This window comes from Uranotaenia lowii, chromosome 2 (genome assembly GCF_029784155.1).
Source record: "Uranotaenia lowii strain MFRU-FL chromosome 2, ASM2978415v1, whole genome shotgun sequence".
NCBI lineage: Eukaryota > Metazoa > Arthropoda > Insecta > Diptera > Culicidae > Uranotaenia > Uranotaenia lowii.
The window spans coordinates 195,643,934-195,663,422 of NC_073692.1; the positions used below are offsets into that span (position 1 = coordinate 195,643,934).

At 35.4% G+C, this 19,489-nt stretch overlaps 3 protein-coding genes across 3 annotated transcripts; 2 read left to right on the forward strand and 1 right to left on the reverse strand.

The window, feature by feature from the left end:
• Nucleotides 1–657, forward strand: LOC129749414 (pupal cuticle protein Edg-84A-like). The gene is made up of 2 exons (XM_055744390.1): nucleotides 1–150; nucleotides 220–657. The coding sequence occupies exons 1-2, from the start codon at nucleotides 142–144 to the stop codon at nucleotides 589–591; spliced, it is 381 nt and encodes a 126-aa protein (XP_055600365.1). The 5' UTR covers nucleotides 1–141; the 3' UTR covers nucleotides 592–657.
• Nucleotides 658–9,073: 8,416 nt separating this feature from the next.
• Nucleotides 9,074–9,689, reverse strand: LOC129749536 (pupal cuticle protein Edg-84A-like). Its single transcript, XM_055744513.1, has 2 exons — nucleotides 9,598–9,689; nucleotides 9,074–9,527 (listed from the first exon to the last, which is right to left on the reverse strand). Exons 1-2 carry the CDS (start codon nucleotides 9,604–9,606, stop codon nucleotides 9,156–9,158), a joined length of 381 nt encoding a protein of 126 aa, XP_055600488.1. The 5' UTR covers nucleotides 9,607–9,689; the 3' UTR covers nucleotides 9,074–9,155.
• A 564-nt stretch (nucleotides 9,690–10,253) lies between these two features.
• On the forward strand, nucleotides 10,254–10,907 carry LOC129749481 (pupal cuticle protein Edg-84A-like). Its single transcript, XM_055744458.1, has 2 exons — nucleotides 10,254–10,406; nucleotides 10,469–10,907. The coding sequence occupies exons 1-2, from the start codon at nucleotides 10,398–10,400 to the stop codon at nucleotides 10,838–10,840; spliced, it is 381 nt and encodes a 126-aa protein (XP_055600433.1). The 5' UTR covers nucleotides 10,254–10,397; the 3' UTR covers nucleotides 10,841–10,907.
• Nucleotides 10,908–19,489: the final 8,582 nt, after the last annotated feature.

The following is a 19,489-nucleotide window of genomic DNA, read 5'->3' on the forward strand; positions in this document are numbered from 1 at the left end:
AATTCAGTTTAGGCGTGTCAAAAAATGTGTTGTTTTTGTAGAACAAAATCGCAATTATAAAAGCTCTGTACCGGTATAGAGGAAGTATCATTCGACTTCTAGATTTATTTTGAATAACATTTTATTCTCACCTTTTCAAACATGTCTAAGGTAAAACATAAAATTTTTCTCAAGCTTTATACAAAAAAAAAACTAAATTCGTATTAAATTACCCCGCAGATCACCTTCATCGTTCTGTTGGCCTTCTTCGGAGCCATTGCTGCCATGCCTCAGTACCACGGCCAGCAACATCATCACGAGGAAGAACACCATGGACCAGTACACTACGAATTCCACTATGACATCCATGATGATCACACCGGAGATGTTCATGGACGCAAGGAATCCCGTAAGGATCATCAGACCCAGGGCGAATACTACTTGATCGATGCCGATGGTTACAAGCGCACTGTCACCTACCAGGTCGATGGCAAGAGCGGATTCGTTGCTCAGGTCCACCGGGAGCCAATCAAGGGATACCAGCAGCCTCAGCAGCACCATCAAATCCACAAGGTCGTTGCTGTCCCAGTTCACCATCAGCATCACTACTAGAGTTCCGATCCAGACTTAGTACAATTGTTTGAAACCAAATAGAATAAATTGTTGATAAATATTAAATAGTTGATTAAATTTCTATATCACATCAAATTTTATCCATTTGTACCAATTGAACATTTCAATATTCTTAACACAGAACTGAGTTTATTTCTGGAATGTTTTTTTTACTCATCTTTTTGCAAATATTTCAGGACTGTTGAAATGTCCATCAAAAAAATAAAAATTCAGTTAACTTTCCAAAAAAGGCTGTTTTATGAAAAAATTAACACTGTGTTCAAATACTCAATTATTTTCACATAATTGAGGCTTCATTCAATGCAAATTGACTTTAAGTGTGGCAAAAGGGCGCCTCCAGATATCCAGGACGGGGTATCATCTTCTGTCTATGAAGCACTATGCTGTGGTGATATGCCGAAGTATGCCGAAGATAATGTTCTTTATCATTATCATTATCTTTAAGTTTATATTTAAGTTTACTTACAATTCAGTAAGGGTTGGTAGGTTTTAGCGCTCCTGCAGGGACAGTTATGACCTAACCTCAATTCTGGTGTGATCTCCTATTTAGAGTAATTATATGATGTTAATTTACAGGCTTAAAAATATTAATAAGTTTTAATAAATGTACCAGTGAGTCTAAAAACGCTCTACAGATGTTTTAGACTGTTCCTCGGGATAAATTATCATTAATAATAAATTATTTCATCATTAAAATCCTGGAAGAACGCAAATTTGAAAATGAATTCAGATCTTATTTGTGTTTTGTTTAGGGCAATTTTGAATTTTAATTCCAAATCTGAATTCTGCATTGTAAACCTGAACAAAAGTTTTGAATTCCTTATTTGAAATCAATTTCTGAATATAAATTTCAAACGAAATCCCAATATTTATAAACAGAACAGAAAAAATCCTTAACCAGGAATCTCTTATTTGAATTTTGAATCGTTGATTTTTTATATGCAATTTTTCTTCAATGATTTATTCGTACTAGTTAAAAGTTATTTCTACCAGTGAATCGAGCTACTCGACTGAAATTCGACTGGACTCGACTACAGTAATACCAAAAAGGCTCACTCGAGTAGAATGACTCGTGACTCGTCTTATGTAAAAAGGCCCTTAATTTAAAAAAAAACTTGGAATCAGAACGTCGGAAATGATTCAAACCTAAGCTCACCAGATATTTTCGGCACTTATTCGGCAGGGCAAATCCGGGCTATTTTATCTAAAAATCTTGCAAAATGCGGGCATTCAATTCCAAAATTTACAATTCAAAATCTGGAAATATCTTGCCAAATAAAGGAATTCTTCAATTAAAACCAAGAAGAAGAAAACTCGAAAAGTTGTTTTTTGTATGTATGTATGTATGTAGTTAAACCCACCAGTGGCTGATAGGTCTTTCGACCCGAGTCGGTACGGGAAGTCTCGATCACACGTTCAAATATTGTCCATGCTTAACTCACCAACAATATTTGCAGTGTAATCAAGGGGTCCGTTACCACTGGTTTGGGACAGGTTTGACTCACCAAACTCTCTTCCGACTGTTCGAAACAAATTTAGAATTATGAAAAGGAACCAGTATCCTTCTCATGATTCCATATTTGCCGAGATACTCCGGCTGGCTTGAACCCACAATCCATTGTATATCAGTCTTTCGTTCGCTTGGTGACCTATCCAACCCCCCACGAATCCCCTTGAATAGAGTTAAGCTATTTTAAATACAATAATATAAAACATTTTAAACATCTTACCTTTTTACCATTTGAAAAGGATACTTATCTTCCAACCATAAAAGGCATCGGGAATATTTAAAGGGTTTGACTGGTCGCAGCATGCGGAAATTGCTATACCAAACGTCCAAACATATTTTTTTCCTACACCAGCATTATGTTCACCAGTTTATTTTGAAAACAACAAAATAGTATAGCAATTTTAATATTCATGCTTCCAACTTGATGTCTTCATTAAGTAGCATCCAAGGATTTGGACTAACAAAAACTTTTCACTAAATGTGCAAAAATGGAACCACAACCCCTCGTTTCATTCATCCGTTTTTGGGAAGCAGGATACGAATTTCAACCAGGTGAACATGGAGTAACTTATCCATAAGCCTTGCCCATAGATCTGATTTCCGTGACCCGAAACACTCTCAGCACTTTAAGTTCACAATATTCCAATGGTATTCACTTCAATCACTTTATTTTGAAACATAAGATTTTAATTTTTCAGAGCAAACAAAAACACATGCTCTTCGTTTGACAGCCGCCTACTCTTCCAAAACTCGAAAAGTTGTTTTTTCATCGAAAAACATCAGGCAGTTTATTTAAAAACTTTGTTTAAAAAAAGTGGTTTTGGACGCAAAATACAAAATTTTTATCACTCAATTTAATTTTTTTTTGATTTTGCAAATAAAGTTAAAACATCCCAGTAAAATACGGGCAATTAGATAACCCCCAATCTTCTTGAAAATTTGATATTTGGGACTAAGAACTGTACCCAAAATGAATGTATCAAATTCTTTTGTTAATAACTTTTGATAGCGTTTTTGAGTTGAGTCTTTAAATATCTATCAACAAGTGAAAAATTTTTGGAAAATCTGTAGTAGAATTATTGACCTGAGATAAGATTTTTAAGTTTTGGTCTTAGTTTAGAGTCGAGATTGTTACTCCAGAGTCACTTTAGTTATTTATCAAAATTTGATTAAGAATTTATAGTTTTGAGTTCGAATCCCCACCCCCCTACCCCCCGTTCCTACGGCCATGGTTCAAGTTTATATTTACGACAGAGTTGACAGACTGATATTGGATAATCTAGCAGGTGTATTCGATTTCAATGTGTACTATTAAATTTGCAGCAAATAACTTAGAATACTTAAATGTAGCACCTAAACAACTGTGTTACATGACTCGATACACGAAACTGATCATCTCAAGTTAAAATTTGAACGATAACAAATCTTTTCAACAATTGCTGGTTTTTTGCCAAACAGTAAAATAACGATACAGAAAACGAAACAGCGAATTTCAGTCTTTCTCCCCTAGATTGTAATGACCAAAAAGGGGGTTTGACTTAAAAAAATCTCGATTGAGAAAATTTCTTAAAGCAACATTTTAGTTGGACTAAACTGTTTACTTTTTTATTTCCCAAGGTGATTTGCAGGTAACTGAAATATACATAGATTAAAATGAAAATAGCAAAGAAATTATTTCCAAAAACAACCCAAACTCACGATTTCAAGTCCAATTTTTTTTAAAACCGTATGAAAACCATGGCAGCATTAGCTGAATTTGTTTGAAAATTTTGAAGTACTGCACTGTATACTTCTATTTACTTTTTTAAATTTCCAGTACTGTATATTAAAAAAAAACAATAAAAATAAATGGAAGATTTTCAGAAGATTTTTTTTAAGTTAAACTCTTCTCTACCGCTTTCTTTCTTGAGTTTGAAAAAAGCGCTAGATTTGTTTTTATTTTTAAAGGATTCAAAACCTCTGGGTTGTTTGGGTCCTTTAAACTTAAAAGTTAAACCCGTTCAAAATAAAAAAATTGCTATAAAATTTATTTACACACATTGATTTTTGCAATCAGATTGGTTTTTTGAAAAACTTGTACAATCATTAAATGTAATAATTGATAATGATAATCGAAATTATCATAAAATAACCGAAAATGCATCAGATTTGGAAAATATAAGATCACACGGAATTCACGAACATTCTAAACATTCTAATCATCATTCCAATAAGGAGTGTAGCGAAAATTAACTATAAACATATTTGGGCCTTCTACTTACTAACGCGTGAACGCGCACAACTGTGCTCACCTGTATGTTAAAACGCTGGTATCTTGATCTGTCAAGAATGAACCAGCGTTTTGTTTACGTTTGAAACATTCGTTTCTCCCAAAATGTCGCGAATTAACAAAAGAAGACAAAATTCGTGGGTTGGACACTTGGATGCGAGAGGAGGGCATCTCGATGAATGAAGTGGCGAAACGTTTCGGCATTTATCCGGCGAACGTAAAATCCATCATCCACAAGTTTGGGGAACACTACACGTTCGATGATTTGCCAGGAAGAGGCAGAAAACCAGGACCATCCGACCAAAATCTGGACCGTAAGGTGATCAACCTCATCAACCGGAACCGATCGATGTCCATACGGGATTTGGCGAAAAAAGCTGGGATATCGATCGGAATGGTACAGCGGATCAAAAAGCGGAACAACCTGAAGACATACAAGAAGCAGAAAGTGTTCAAACAAACGGCTGAACAAAAATCACGAGCCAAAACCAGAGCCCGGAAGCTGTATCATCGGATTTTGCAGAAGCCAGATGCGTGCATTCTCATGGACGATGAAACTTATGTAAAAGAGGATTCCAGTACTCTTCCGGGACCACAATTCTATACTGCAGCTATTGGGGAGGATGTGAGTGACCACGAGAAGTCGATTGAGGAGGAAAAATTTGGTCAGTGCTTGTGTGGCAGGCAATTTGCTCCTGCGGATTGATGTCGGCGAGTTTCTTTACAAAAAGAACAATAAATGCCGATATCTACCAAAAGGAGTGTTTGCAGAAAAGGTTGCTGCCATTATATAAGAAACATACGACTTCACCGTTGTTCTGGAAGGATTTGGCGTTAGCCCACTGTGCTATATCCACTCTGAGATAGTTTGACGGTATCGATGTAGATTTCGTTGAGAAAGATATTAACCCACCAAACTGCCCCCAGCTTCGCGCCATAGAACGATATTGAGCTATCGTCAAGAGAGTTTTCAAGAAGGATGGTAAGGCCAACAGGACCATGGCGGTTTTCAAGGAAAAATGGAATGCTGCGGCCAAGAAGTGTGATCAATCAGCTGTACAAAACCAAAGAAACGCGTCAAGTCGAAAGTCCGAGAATATTAGCAATGAAAAAAAAATGTGTTTATAACTTATTTTCGATACACTCCTTATACTGAGGAACTGGGATTTTTGAGAGACCAAGTATGTTCTATGAAAATGATAATCAAGTAAATGAACAAAAAAATCTAAAATTTAGGTTAAGAAAAACGGTTCAATGAGAAATGAAATTTAGTAAAGCAGCCGAAGTTAGATTTCTATTTTTTTTAAATAAAATTGTTTTCTACCGGAAGGACTCCAACATCATTAAACATCGACGGATAGATGTCTGTGGATGTATTCTATTCTATTTCAAAAATCAATGATACACTTAATATAGCAATGTTGTCAGAAGCTAAACACTTATAGTGTTTTAAAAATTAAATAGTTTTTTTCTGACTTTTTTCTTTCTGAAACAGCTTCATAAAACATATTGAATCTTCTGGGCTTGTGATATAGCTCAGTTGGCAAGTCTGTTGTCTCCTGAGCCGATATCCGTGAGTTCGAGCCCAAGAGTAAACATCGAACACAGTTGTACCGGATAAGTTTTTCAACAACGATCCGCCAACTGTAACGTTGATAAAGTCGCGAATGCCATAAAGATGGTAAAACGACTATAATCGAAACAAAAAAAAATATATATTGAATCTTCCAAATGTTAAGTAACTAAGATTTCCGACACATTGAATCTTATACCATCTACTGAGGCAACATGCAACACTTTTCAACTTCAATGGCATCTAAAAAACTCACGTTCACAGATAATCATACCTTTTTTCCATAAAAAGTTTTAAGGTTAGTGAGACATCAAACTGATATAAGGTACACCGGGGCAAGTGCAAACGGTTTTCACCATAGTTCAACTTTCACATGTCCCAGAAAAATATGTATATCTTCAAAAATTATCAATTATCGTTCGTTGCATCATTAAAAATAGTTCTCAACAAATTCCCGTTGAAAGTGAAAAATTAAAAAATGTTGGTAAATGGCAACGGCACTTTTGTGAAAAAATTTCAAAGTTTGCACTTGCCCCGTTTATGGGGGCAAGTGCAAACGCAATGCTTTTTCCAAACTTATTCAAAGATGCGTCAGTGTATCGTTACTAAAACGGATTTAATACATACACGTTCCGGTATGTTTTATAAACTCTTTGTTATATTTATGCTGTTTTTCTGCAATATTAAATACTTTTTGGAACTCCATTTTTGCTGACTGTTGTTTTAAGCAAAAGACCTTCATTTGCCAAAGCATTACGGAATTTCGAATATCCGCTTCAGATACAATACTTTGGATACTCCTTCTGACCATTCTAATATAATGCTGAACCATTTTTTAGATGATTTTTTTTAAATGGCTGATGTTATATGGCTTAAAGGTGCGTTTGCACTTACCCCGCAGTGTGGGTTGACAAGAGTGAACTTTTTTCTTCACTATTTCCAGTGCGTACTGAAAAAATTATCACAAATTTTATCCTTTCACTTGAATATCAATTCCAAACACTCACCTTTCAACGAAAAATCGGATTTCATTGCCCTTTTTTGCAGCCAAAAGCAAAACAAAAACACACTTTTCATGTCTTGTACGTACTTGAATTCGTGTAAAATCAAAAAGTGCCGTGTTTCTAGTGAATAATTTAAAGAAAGTTTAGTTTATCTATGTCAGATTGTTTGTTTGGGCAAAAACAACAACTTCTAGAAAAACAAATATTTTTTAATTTATTTGTAACAGAGAAAACTTAATCGTTTTCACTTGCCCCGGTGTACCTTAGTCAGAAAAATTATTAGTTTCTTCAGTAATTTTAGATTTTTTTTAAACATGCGATTTTCACAATATCTAGCAAAAGGGGTAAATTTCAACCAACTTTGATTTTAATGAAAAATCTAAAGAACACTTCAAAAACTTCAAAATATTCTACTAACTGAAATTATAAAAATAAATGTTTGGATGAATGAAATTCTAATGTTGACGAATGCATGATGCAAAACAATCATGCATCTTACCCCAGGCAGGTAACTAAATTATAAAAATACTTATTAAAAAAAATTGGTGATTGTTCGAACAATGTTTTTACACCAACAGGGGATCATTAAACCAGTAAAATTGTGTCATTGATACCATTGTATTCATTAAAAGATAACTCGATTACGTTATATAAAATTGAAAACTATAAAGGGTGATACGGTCAAAATTTGATCAAGGGAAAACGCGTGTAAATCGTTGAAATCGTTTATTTAAAAAAATCAAATTAAATTTCTTTTTCAAGTTTAATTAGTATAAAATTCAGGAAAAATATTCAGTTAGGCTTCCACTTTTCCAAATCCGAATTGCCGGGCCATACGCTTAAACTCTGCCATCAGATTTTGTACAGCCACCTTGTCCACCTTCTTCGCCGCAGAAAGCCAGTTTGTCTTGAACTGCTGCTCGTCCTTAGCAGTTTTTTGGACCAGCCCAGTATTTCTCAATTGGGTGTGGCTCTGGCGTGTTGGAAGGGTTGGGGCCACCTGCACGTTGTTGGCGGCGTACCACTCCATGGCCTTTCAAACATAATGGCAAGATGCCAAATCTGGCCAAAACAGTACGGAACAACCGTGTTTCTTCAGGAAAGGCAGCAGAAGTTTATTCAAACAATCTTTCACGTAAATTTCATGGTTGACGGTCTCGGAAGCTATGAAAATGCTGCTTTTCAAGCCACAGGTACAGATGGCTTGCCAAACCAGACATTTCTTCGCGAACTTTGACAGTTTCATGTGCTCGAAAATATCTGCTTCCTTTCCCCTTCCTTTTGCCGTATAAAACTCCTGTCCCTGAAGCTGCTTGTAGTCGGCTTTGACGTAGGTTTCGTCGTCCATTACCACGCAGTCAAACTTCGTCAGCATCGTCGGGTACAGCCTCCGAGATCGCACTTTGTTTATCATCGCGATTTGGGGTCACTACCTTCTTGTAAGTCCGGCTCTTTTTTTGGCTCGATGTAGATGATACACCCAACTTATTTGCGGCATCTCGGAGAGAGAGGTTAGGGTTTCGCTTGAAACTATCGGCAACTCTCTTTGTCGTCTCAGCAGCTTCCGGTTTTCGATTTCCCCCCGATCCAGACTTCCTGGTTGTCGACAAACGTTACCCAATCACTTTAATTACATTTGTAACGGTTGATTTGGCAACTTTTAGCGATTTTGCCAGCTTTGCGTGCGAGTAGCTCGGATTTTCGCGATGCAAAATTTTGATACGCTGCTCTTCTTCCTTAGACGGAATTTTGACAACTGAAGAGTGAATTCCTAAACCAAAATAGAAGCAACATTCTACACACACACCTTCAAAATGAGGGGTGTTCAGATTTTTTAAATGCAAAATTGTACGTCAAGTTGATATTGACCAAATTTAAACCGTATCATCAGTGCTGTGGTATACAAATGTTGCATCTAACCCCGCTGTTGAATAATGCCCCGTTTGACGGTATCATCTTAATCGGATAACATTTAAGGCCAGCGGAACACCAACAAACTACAAGTCATATTTCCCAGAAATGGATATTTTGCGAATAGTTTTAGAATGTAAAAAATCATTTGACTTTTCACAAAGCTGTTCGGATAAGTGAATCACTCAAATAAATGCTTACAACAGTAAATTATTGAATTTATACAAAAACAGTCTTTTTGGCTTTATACAATTGAACTAAGTATGAATCGGAACCCTAGTAGTGATGCTGATGGTGAACTGGGACAGCAACGACCTTGTGGATCTGATGGTGCTGCTGAGGCTGCTGGTATCCCTTGATTGGCTCCCGGTGGACCTGAGCAACGAATCCACTCTTGCCATCGACCTGGTAGGTGACAGTGCGCTTGTAACCATCGGCATCGATCAGATAGTACTGGCCCTGGGTCTGATGATCCTTGCGCTCTTCCTTGCGTCCATGAACATCTCCGGTGTGATCATCATGGATGTCATAGTGGAATTCGTAGTGTACTGGTCCATGGTGTTCTTCCTCGTGATGATGCTGCTGGCCGTGGTACTGAGGCATGGCAGCGATGGCTCCGAAGAAGGCCAACAGAACGACGAAGGTGATCTGAAATTTTTTTTAAAAATATGTGATTTTTTGTTAAACGATGGTACTTAGTTTTTGTTCAAATTTTTACCTTAGACATTTTCAGAATAATTAGTGATTGAAGTGTTGATTGAATGAAAACAAAACGGATACTGATACTTCCTTCCTACAGAATTCGAGTTTATATAATTGAACTAACAAGATCCGAATTCCATTGTAGGTTCCTTACCGTTAGCACTTTCCTTTTTGGGGCGTGGTTTATCTTTTTGTTGAATGAATTCGCTTATTATAGGTGAGCAACGGTTTGGAGTAAGCACAAAAAAAACAACAACTGTGAACTTATCCAGTTGGAAACAGGATTATGAACGAGTTTATCCATCGTTGTAAATGAAACAGAATGTTTTCCCCCTTGTCGCTAGTCAGGATCAACTCTGCAAACTCAAGCTCAAACTTATTTGAGGTTTTCTTCAAGCACATGAAAGAAAAAAAACTGAAAGGATTCTTATTCCACGGATCATTAATTCAGAAAAGTTGTGAATGAATTCAAAAACGACTTATTATCAGAAACAATGTTGAATCCTAGTAAGCAACAAGCAAATTATAACCATTGCTTCCAGTATGCTTAAACAGGTTCAGTAAAGCCTGATAAACAAGATTTGCACTCCATCGAAAGAAAATTACTTTTTTTGCTGTCTCCCAAATTGCTGCTCTCATTTTAAGAGTCACTTCACTCAATAAAGGAAAGGCAATAAAAAAAAGCCAACAAGCGACAAAACACCTTTAACAAAACATCCAACACCAATTATATAAAGTCGCATTCGGAAGGAAGGAAGTATCAATAACCGTTTTGTTTTCATTCAATCAACACCTCAATCCCAAAAAAATCCTAAAATGTCTAAGGTAAAATTTATTTAGATTGACGTCATTTGGATACATGAACTGAATTTCAATCATCCCCTTAGATCACCTTTGTCGTTCTGTTGGCCTTCTTTGGAGCCATCGCTGCCATGCCTCAGTACCACGGCCAGCAGCATCATCACGAGGAGGAACATCATGGACCAGTGCACTACGAATTCCACTATGACATCCATGATGATCACACCGGAGATGTTCATGGACGCAAGGAAGAGCGCAAGGATCATCAGACCCAGGGCCAGTACTATCTGATTGATGCCGATGGTTACAAGCGCACTGTCACCTACCAGGTCGATGGCAAGAGTGGATTCGTTGCTCAGGTCCACCGGGAGCCAATCAAGGGATACCAGCAGCCTCAGCAGCACCATCAGATCCACAAGGTCGTTGCTGTCCCAGTTCACCATCAGCATCACTACTAGGGTTCCGAATTATACGTTAATAGTACAATTGTTTGAAACCAAATAGAATAAATTTTTTGTTAGACCTTTATCGAAAAAAAGCGGCTTTAGTTCTTTTTTCTATTTTAAGATGAAATGTTGAGAAAAATTTAAAACTATTAGGATATTGTCAAGTTTTGCTAAAAACTGGGATGATGAATTCAATTAATGAACCTTGATCTAAATACACACTTAATCATTTCACCTGTAGGACAATTTTGTCCGGTATTGAACAGCTGGAATTACAGGTCAATTTGAAGACAGAAAAACCGCTCAGGAAAACAACTGCCAAAATTACCTGTGTGATCTAAACTACGTTTCCTGTAATTTGTAGAAAGTTTTGGAAAATTTCTGTGAGCTCAAAAAGTTTCTCCCGAGATTAATAGAAAATAACAAAACCGTTTTCGCGATTTCCTGCGTCCAAATAAATTTGGAAATTGTTTTGTAAACTTGTTAAAAAATGCTTTTCTCCAAAAACAGAGCATTTTTTTTATGACCATTAGAGTGACTCAAATTTGTATAGGAAATTTAAAACCAGCGAAATGTTATTCGCTGCATGCTTAAACTGATTCTAGGGGACTTTGAGACATTTTTCTCTGGAGGAACATGAAAACCCAGTTTTCCATCAATAACGGTGGTCCCTTGAAAATGGGCTAACTTTTAAGGCGATATTCATCAATGTTAATGAGGCATCATCCTGACGTAGACATTAACTTCAGCTTTCATATGCATAAAGCAAATATTGTTTGGACGTGTAATATATGAACTACAGTAGTTTTCCTGAGCCATGTTTTTCGGATTTTTTTTCTTTCATGCTAAATAACGAGAAAACCAGTAGCTTTAGCTTTATATAATGTTTTAAACATACTTTACTGACACTACAAGGTTTCTATAGATATAAGTTTTGTTAAGATCGGTAAAACACGCCAAAAGTTATAACGATTTGAGCTTGTAGTGGAAAATTGACACTCCTAGTGCTGCTTAGGGTAATGAAATCTAATGCGGATGAGGGTTAAGAAAAACCCATTTGATCTGTTAAAAGTTGAGTGGAATTTAAGCTGCATCTCACTTGCACTAGTGGGAAACCATCACCCAAATTCGGCACCGCTTCCATCGCCTATTGAACGAAAAACTTTTTCGTTGAGGAAAACAGTTTGATTGCATAACCACAGGGGCTAAGGAACAAAACTTAGAGTCTATTTTCGGTTCTAGTTATTATGCATTTCAACTGTTTTATGAAACGTTTTAAGGCTGGCTAACCGTCACATTTACGTATCTTGTTAAATTTGTTCCGCAAATAAATGATTTTTTTTCGAAGCATGCCTGGAATCTTTATTTTTGAAACAAAAATTTCTTTGACAGGTAATAAATTTATCAAATCTTAGCAATTTCAACATCAACACATTTCACTCTAAACTGAATATCCCTCTTTTTTTTTTTAATCAAATCACTATAGAAGCGATAAATTAGCCCTACAGATACAGCCAAGCGAATCTTAAAAACGTAGAAAAAATGTAATTTTTTTGAAATTTATCATTATGGATGCATTAGAAATCTTTGGTACATGTGTTTTTGATATATAAAAATGTTTGGCAGTTAGGTTTGGAAGTTACAACCATTCCAAATTCGTTTTGGAAATTTGTTAAAAATTGTTCCTCAATGAAAAAGTATTTTGTTCAGCGAAAAACTGGGGTTTATGTACACATGAAAAGGGGATCATGAAATTCAAATCTTCCCTACAGTTTCGTCTAAACTAGTCTCCAAACTGTAACCTACAATCAAATATTTGAAAAATCTCAAGATTTTGCAATCTAAAGCATCATCAAAGGTTGAAATTGGTCATTACTTGACGAAATGACATGCATTTCAAATTCAGTGTTCCAGTCGGGGTGGTGGTCGAACTTGTTGACGCCTCATTTACATATTAGAGTGTCCATTCGCCGGCCATTTAGGCGTTCCCGGGAATCAGGAAATCTGACGACCCTTTTCACGAGAAATCTTGGAAACCCGGGAAAAATTGAAAATGAAGATTTTAACACTCTACTACATACGAAACCTTAGGGGAGAATGAGGATACTTGATCCCTGGGGATACTTGATTCCTTAGCTATATCTCGAAACTGGAATGTCTTACAAAGATCAAATGTTCTAGAAAAATGTGCCAAAATGAGCAAAATAACAATGCTTGTAGTTTAAAATTTTTTAACAAAATAATTGTTAGAGTAATTAAACTTTGTTTGAAAAATTTCACAAAATGTAACTTGAAGATCTTTTTTCATCACTTTAAAATGTTCCTTACATGGGAAAATTATGAAAAAAATATTTGTTCCAATGTATCAATCGTTCGAGCGTAAAATGAACTTCATAATGCCATATTTTCAAAGCAATGGAAAACTCTCAACTTTTTTCAGAAAAAGTTTTCTAAAATGTTGATTATGGGTACAATTGATCCCCCTTCCAAACGGCATATTCTTCTTCAGAATTGATCGCTATGATTGCTGATTACGAAATTACTAATATTTATCCAAAAACTAATATTTATCAAACAATTGTCTGAAGGAAAGAGCAAAAATAATAATTTTTTTCTAAATTATAAAAAATAGCGCCTTTAAATATGCAATGATGTTAGCGTTGAGACAAAGTGATAGAATTTTCTTCTTATGTCTGCTATAAATTGTGAAATGAGAACAAACACGACCAAAATAGTCAATTAACATTCTATCTTGGGGTTTTGTTTGATTTTTATACAAGGATAAGGGCTTCCTGAATAAAAGATCAAGTCTCCTTCAATAGGGGATCAAGTCTCCCCTAACTTCAGAAAAATCGCAATTTTTTTACTCCTACGAAAATGCTTCTAGTTCTTCAACGGGTTCAAGTATCGTTCTAATTTTTGGAGCATAGAAACTTGAAGTTACAAGCTGTCAGAAAATGTCAAAGGCGGCGAGTTGTCAAATTTTTCCAAAAAGATATGGTGAAAATAAGAAAAGGGGATCAAGTATCCCCACTCTCCCCTACCTATTTATATGATATTTTTAAACGTTCCGTTAGTAGTATTGCAAAACATTCCAAACCTCTCTAAATTTTAAAAATTCAATTAATAGTTATAAAACGGCAAAATTTTAAAATAATTAGAAATAATTGAGAAATATTTTGCTCTATCAATCGAAGTTAATTAGTTATGGAAGAAATAGAAAGCATTGAAATAATCGCTTAATATTCGGCCGAATAGTTGAAAAGGACAATATTCGGTATTCGGCCGTTCGCCGAATATCTTCCACTATTCGGTACATCTCTAGTATTTATAGAGTTGTTTGTAAATGAAATACAACAGTTGTTGTTTTTTTTAGCGAAAAAATAGAGTTGAATTCTAGAGTGCCAATTGAATAGGAATCTACATTGAGCATTTCTAACATTTTTTAAAGTAAATACAAACAAGTTTCAACTATTGTGCTGCTGACAGTGCTGACTTTGAGTGAAAATGATTGAGATATTTATAACAGACATTTGATTGTATTTTCAGACCGTGGAAAAGCTGTGATAATTTTCCATGATAATCTCCGATTTAAATAAAAAATTTACAAATGGTTTTTTTGTTCGAATAGTCACACTTTATATAGGTTTTTTATTTTTAAATTTAGGTCATCTAAAAGGTATCAGTCCACCTCCCAAACAGTAGGTTCAAAGTTGGAAATTTTGAACACTCGTACGCATCTCCGAAACCCTTGCTTGGAATTTGTGGTCTTCACATAACACCCGGCATCTCTACACTGAAAATAATTTTCACTTAAAATGTAAGTGACGATTGGAGTGAATTTTGTCCATTCGTCAATTAATGTGAATTTTAAGTGACCTTCAAGTAAATTTCAAGTGAGCAGCGAAGTGAATTTTAAGATAATAGCAAAGTGAATTTTAAATGTATGCGCAGTCAGTTTATATCTTTTAGTAAAGAGAGTTTACAAATGGAATTTCGGAATTTCAATTATCAGTATAAATTTGTGATTCAAATAAAAAATAACAGTTTTTCCTAATTACAAATAATTTATCCGACTTGAGAAAACTATCCATTTTCCACTCAGACTGGACATTTTAGTTGCTGTTTTCTGCAGTTAGAAATAAATAACTTTAATATTTTTCGAATATTCACTTGATTTCATGATACTTACTTTTAATTTTATTGCGCTTGAACGTTCTCAACAAAACCGTAATTGGATAGTATCTCCAGGAATTGATGGTTTTAAAAAGAAGAAATAATGGAAAAATATAATTTAATATCATGGTTACGAATAATTCATCACAATTTACCTTCTATAACAAACAAATAACTAAACGATATTTTCAACGAGCTCTGGAAGTATACAATTGTTTTAATACTAAAAATATCTCTGTTACTGCGTCTACAAGCACAAAAAAAAACTCGTTTAAGTTTCGGTATCAAACCACAATAAACATGTTCCATCCCAACATTGTTGACATGCGCTATTCGTAGATTCATTTGAACTTTAATTGATCGGTCAAGAGAGCAGAGAAGTAAGTGGACATCCAGTAGAATTCAAGTGCCAGTCACTTAAAAAGTCAAGTGACGTGTAAGTGAATATTTACTCACTCACTGTAAATTTGAGTGAGGGGCAAGTGAAATGCACATGAGTCACTTGAATAGAACAAATTCACTGAATTCTTACTTTTAAGTGAATCTTCAAGTATATTTTAAGTGTGATTTTGGGTTCAGTGTAGGTCTACGATTGCTTGGCTGGGCTCCCATGAAAAGATTTTTTAACGTTCATCCAGACATTTATCAGGGCATTCTTAGCACAAGTTCACACAAAAACCGCACATATTCAAAGAACATAAACATTTTTAATTGTGCTATATGATTTTTTTTGTAATGAGACTGAATAGAAAGAAATATAAAAGGAGGCAGAATCAAACATGCGTTTTGTCAACTTTCTTTTCTTAACCATGTGGCACCCTTTTCGAAATGCGTATTAGAATGGTTCATTTGATCTACTCGATTTTTTTTCGAGCGGTAAAAGTTTTCGAAAAAAAAGTTATTTCAAATGAAATTATCGTTCCATTAGGCGGCATCCATAAATTACGTAACGCAAAAATTGCAATTTTTTGACCCCCTCCCCCCCGTATGTCACAAATTGTAACGCTTCGACGTACCCCCCTATGAAAATTACGTAACGTTGATAATAACCCCCCCCCCCCTCATCTTCTAAGGTAAAAAATTATTTCAACATATATTTATAATAAAAACATATATTTATTCAACATATATTTATAACATAAACGGAATTAATATCGATCTATCCAAATCGCTTCTTAGTACTCATTGATGATAACTCTCTCATAAAGTAAATTGATTGTCTGGTTATGAGTTGCTCTTTGCTTGTAAACTGATGATCTACCTTGTTTACTTTAATTTGTTCAAGAAGCCTAACTTGTTATGCGAAATACATTCCACTAAGTAATATTAGTCGCAAGAATCAAAATTGCATATTTTGAATAAATTGAGAAAAAATAGTAAAATTTACGTCTTAAGGTTGAATTGAGTTCTAGGGGATAAATGTACCTAAATATAGGGTTTTTTCAACGGTTATTTCACGGATATTTAATACACTTTTCAAGAAGTCTATTTCAGAATCTTTAAAGAAGAAAGATTACAAACCAGTTTCAATCATGTTGAAGCTTACAAATTTTAAACTGATTTTGGTTTGCATATCATTCTGCCAAAATTGCATGACATAAAAAAGCTGCGATTAAACTGAAATTTTTAAGGAAAAAATCGTTACGTGACGATGAGCATACCTCCCCCCCTCCCCTATATCACAATTCGTAACGTTCGAGCTAACCCCCTCCCCCCCCTAGGGGCGTTACGTAATTTATGGATACTCCCTTATTCTAATATGTTGCTGCTAAAAATTGTAAAAAAATCAGTGAAATGTATTTGCAGCTATTTTTCATTCAAACTGTTGAACATCAAATATAACAAAACACATTGAGCTGAAAATTCACTAAAAATGTATAAAAAATAAGCGAACATATGTCTAGTTTTAAAACTTTTATATGAAGAATATATGCAGGGCCGATTTCATAGGCACAATATCATTGAAGAAGTAAAGGGTGATACGGTCAAAATTTGGTCTATATCAACTTGACGTATTTCTTTTAATTTGAAGTAAAGGGTGATACGGTCAAAATTTGGTCTATATCAACTTGACGTATTTCTTTTAATTTTGCATTTAAAAAACCTGAACACCCCTCATCTTGAAGGTGTGTGTGTGTAGAATGTTGCTCCTATTTTGATTTTGGAATTCACTCTTTAGTTGTCAAAATGTCGTCCAAGGAAGAAGAGCAGCGTATCAAAATTTTGCTCGCGCATCGCGAAAGTTCGAGCTATTCGCACGCAAAGCTGGCAAAATCGCTAAAAGTTGCCAAATCAACCGTTACAAATGTAATTAAAGTGTTTGGGAAACGTTTGTCGACAGCCAGGAAGTCTGGATAGGGGGGAAATCGAAAACCGAAAACCACTGAGACGACAAAAAGAGTTGTCGGTAGTTTCAAGCGAAACCCTAACCTCTCTCTCCGAGATGCCGCAAATAAGCTGGGTGTATCGTCTACAAACGTGCATCGAGCTAAAAAACGAGCGGGACTATCGACTTACAAGAAGGTAGTGGCTCCAAATCGCGATAATAAACAAAATACGACGGCCAAAGCGCGATCTCGGGGGCTGTACACGACGATGCTGACGAAGTTTGACTGCGTGGTAATGGACGACGAAACCTACATACGTCAAAGCCGACTACAAGCAGCTTCCGGGGCAGGAGTTTTATACGGCAAAAGGAAGGGGAAAGGTAGCAAATATTTTCAAGCACATGAAACTGTCAAAGTTCGCGAAGAAATATCTGGTTTGGTAAGCCATTTGTACCTGTGGCTTGAAAAGAAGCGAGTGTTTGAATAAACGTCTGCTGCCTTTCCTGAAGAAACACGGTTGTTCCGTACTGTTTTGGCCGGATTTGGCATCTTGCCATTACGGTAAAAAGGCCATGGAGTGGTACGTCGCCAACAACGTGCAGGTGGTTCCCAAGGACAAGAACCCTCCCACACGCCAGAGCTCCGCCCAATTGAGAAATACTGGGCTATTGTCAAGCGGAACCTAAAGCAGACCAAAAAAAAAACTGCTAAGGACGAGCATCAGTTCAAGGCAAACTGGCTTTCTGCGGCGAAGAAGCTGGACAAGGTGGCTGTACAAAATCTGATGGCAGGGGTTGAGCGTAAACCCCGGCAATTCGGATTTGGAAAAGCGGAAGCCTAATTGAATATTTTTCCTGAATTTTATACTAATTAACTTGAAAAAAAATTAAATTTGATTTTTTAAATAAACGATTTCGCCGATTTACACGCGTTTTCCTTTGACCAAATTTTGACCGTATCACCCTTTATTTAAAACGTATAAAATGTGTTAAGTACGAGATTTCTGAGCGTGCACCGTAGTTTCTATAGAATAAAATAGCCAAAAAAGGTTTTTATATCATAAAAAAAAATGCGTTGTTAGTAATGCTGAATTCATTCATGTATCTTATTAATATAAATAGGCTTTAAGCATTATTGTTTTCGCGCATCAAGTTCTCAGCTCCAATGAGATCAAAATAAACAAAATTACTTGGAAATGAATAATGTTCCATCTCTATGAGTCCGACTTTCAGCAGCAAAAATAAGTGATAGTGAACCGGTCCAATGTCAAATTTTGTAAATTGGTTTACTCTTTATAGTCACAAAACTGCGACGAATTCTGGGACTCGAGTGGTTTGATTTCAATTGCAAATTGATAAAATTATACATGCCAGATTAGTTTTAAATCATTTTTCTTATTTTATGTCAACATTTTTGTGTTGAAGTTATGATTTTGCTAGTTGAAAACATTGCCAGGACGCTTTAAAACAAAGAAAAACGTTGGGAGGGATAGCTAAACCTACGTCTATCAATATGGCGGAGTGCGCCGATAATTCATTTCACTTCGTGGTTTCAAAATGAAATACCCCCGAAGATAATTTTAATAGTAACAAGTATATGACAAAAAATAGATTTAGAAGTGCAAGTTCATCATTTTCTCGCTTATTAAAAGAGCTGGTGAAATAAAAAATACACAGTTTTGTAGAGATTCAAAATTCATGAAACGTCGTATTTTTTGCGAATTTTTAAAGCGAATTTTTTAAAAGATATTGAACAAACAAAGTATCCAACCAGTCATTTTAACTGGTGTGGTCTTTCTGGTGTTAAAGTGGAAAATTATTTTTCGACTCTAAAATAAGCCGTTTAAGAATTAAGACGAATCAAAGGCATACAACACTGTTGAATTACTACAGCTATGGGCGACCCTTATCTACCATATATTACTTTGAATTGAAAAACAAAAAAATGGACAAATGGAATTATTAAATGATGCCTATTTTATTTCAAGGTCTAGGTCTGAACTTTCTGGCTGAATTATAATGTATGAAATTTCGGTTTCCATACAAAAACCTCAAAAACTAAAATGCTATGCGCTAGTAAAGGAATCAAAAAAATCATCTCATATTTTACACTGAAGTTTGAAAATCCAAAATGTAGTCTCATGTTGCAAGTTGATTGA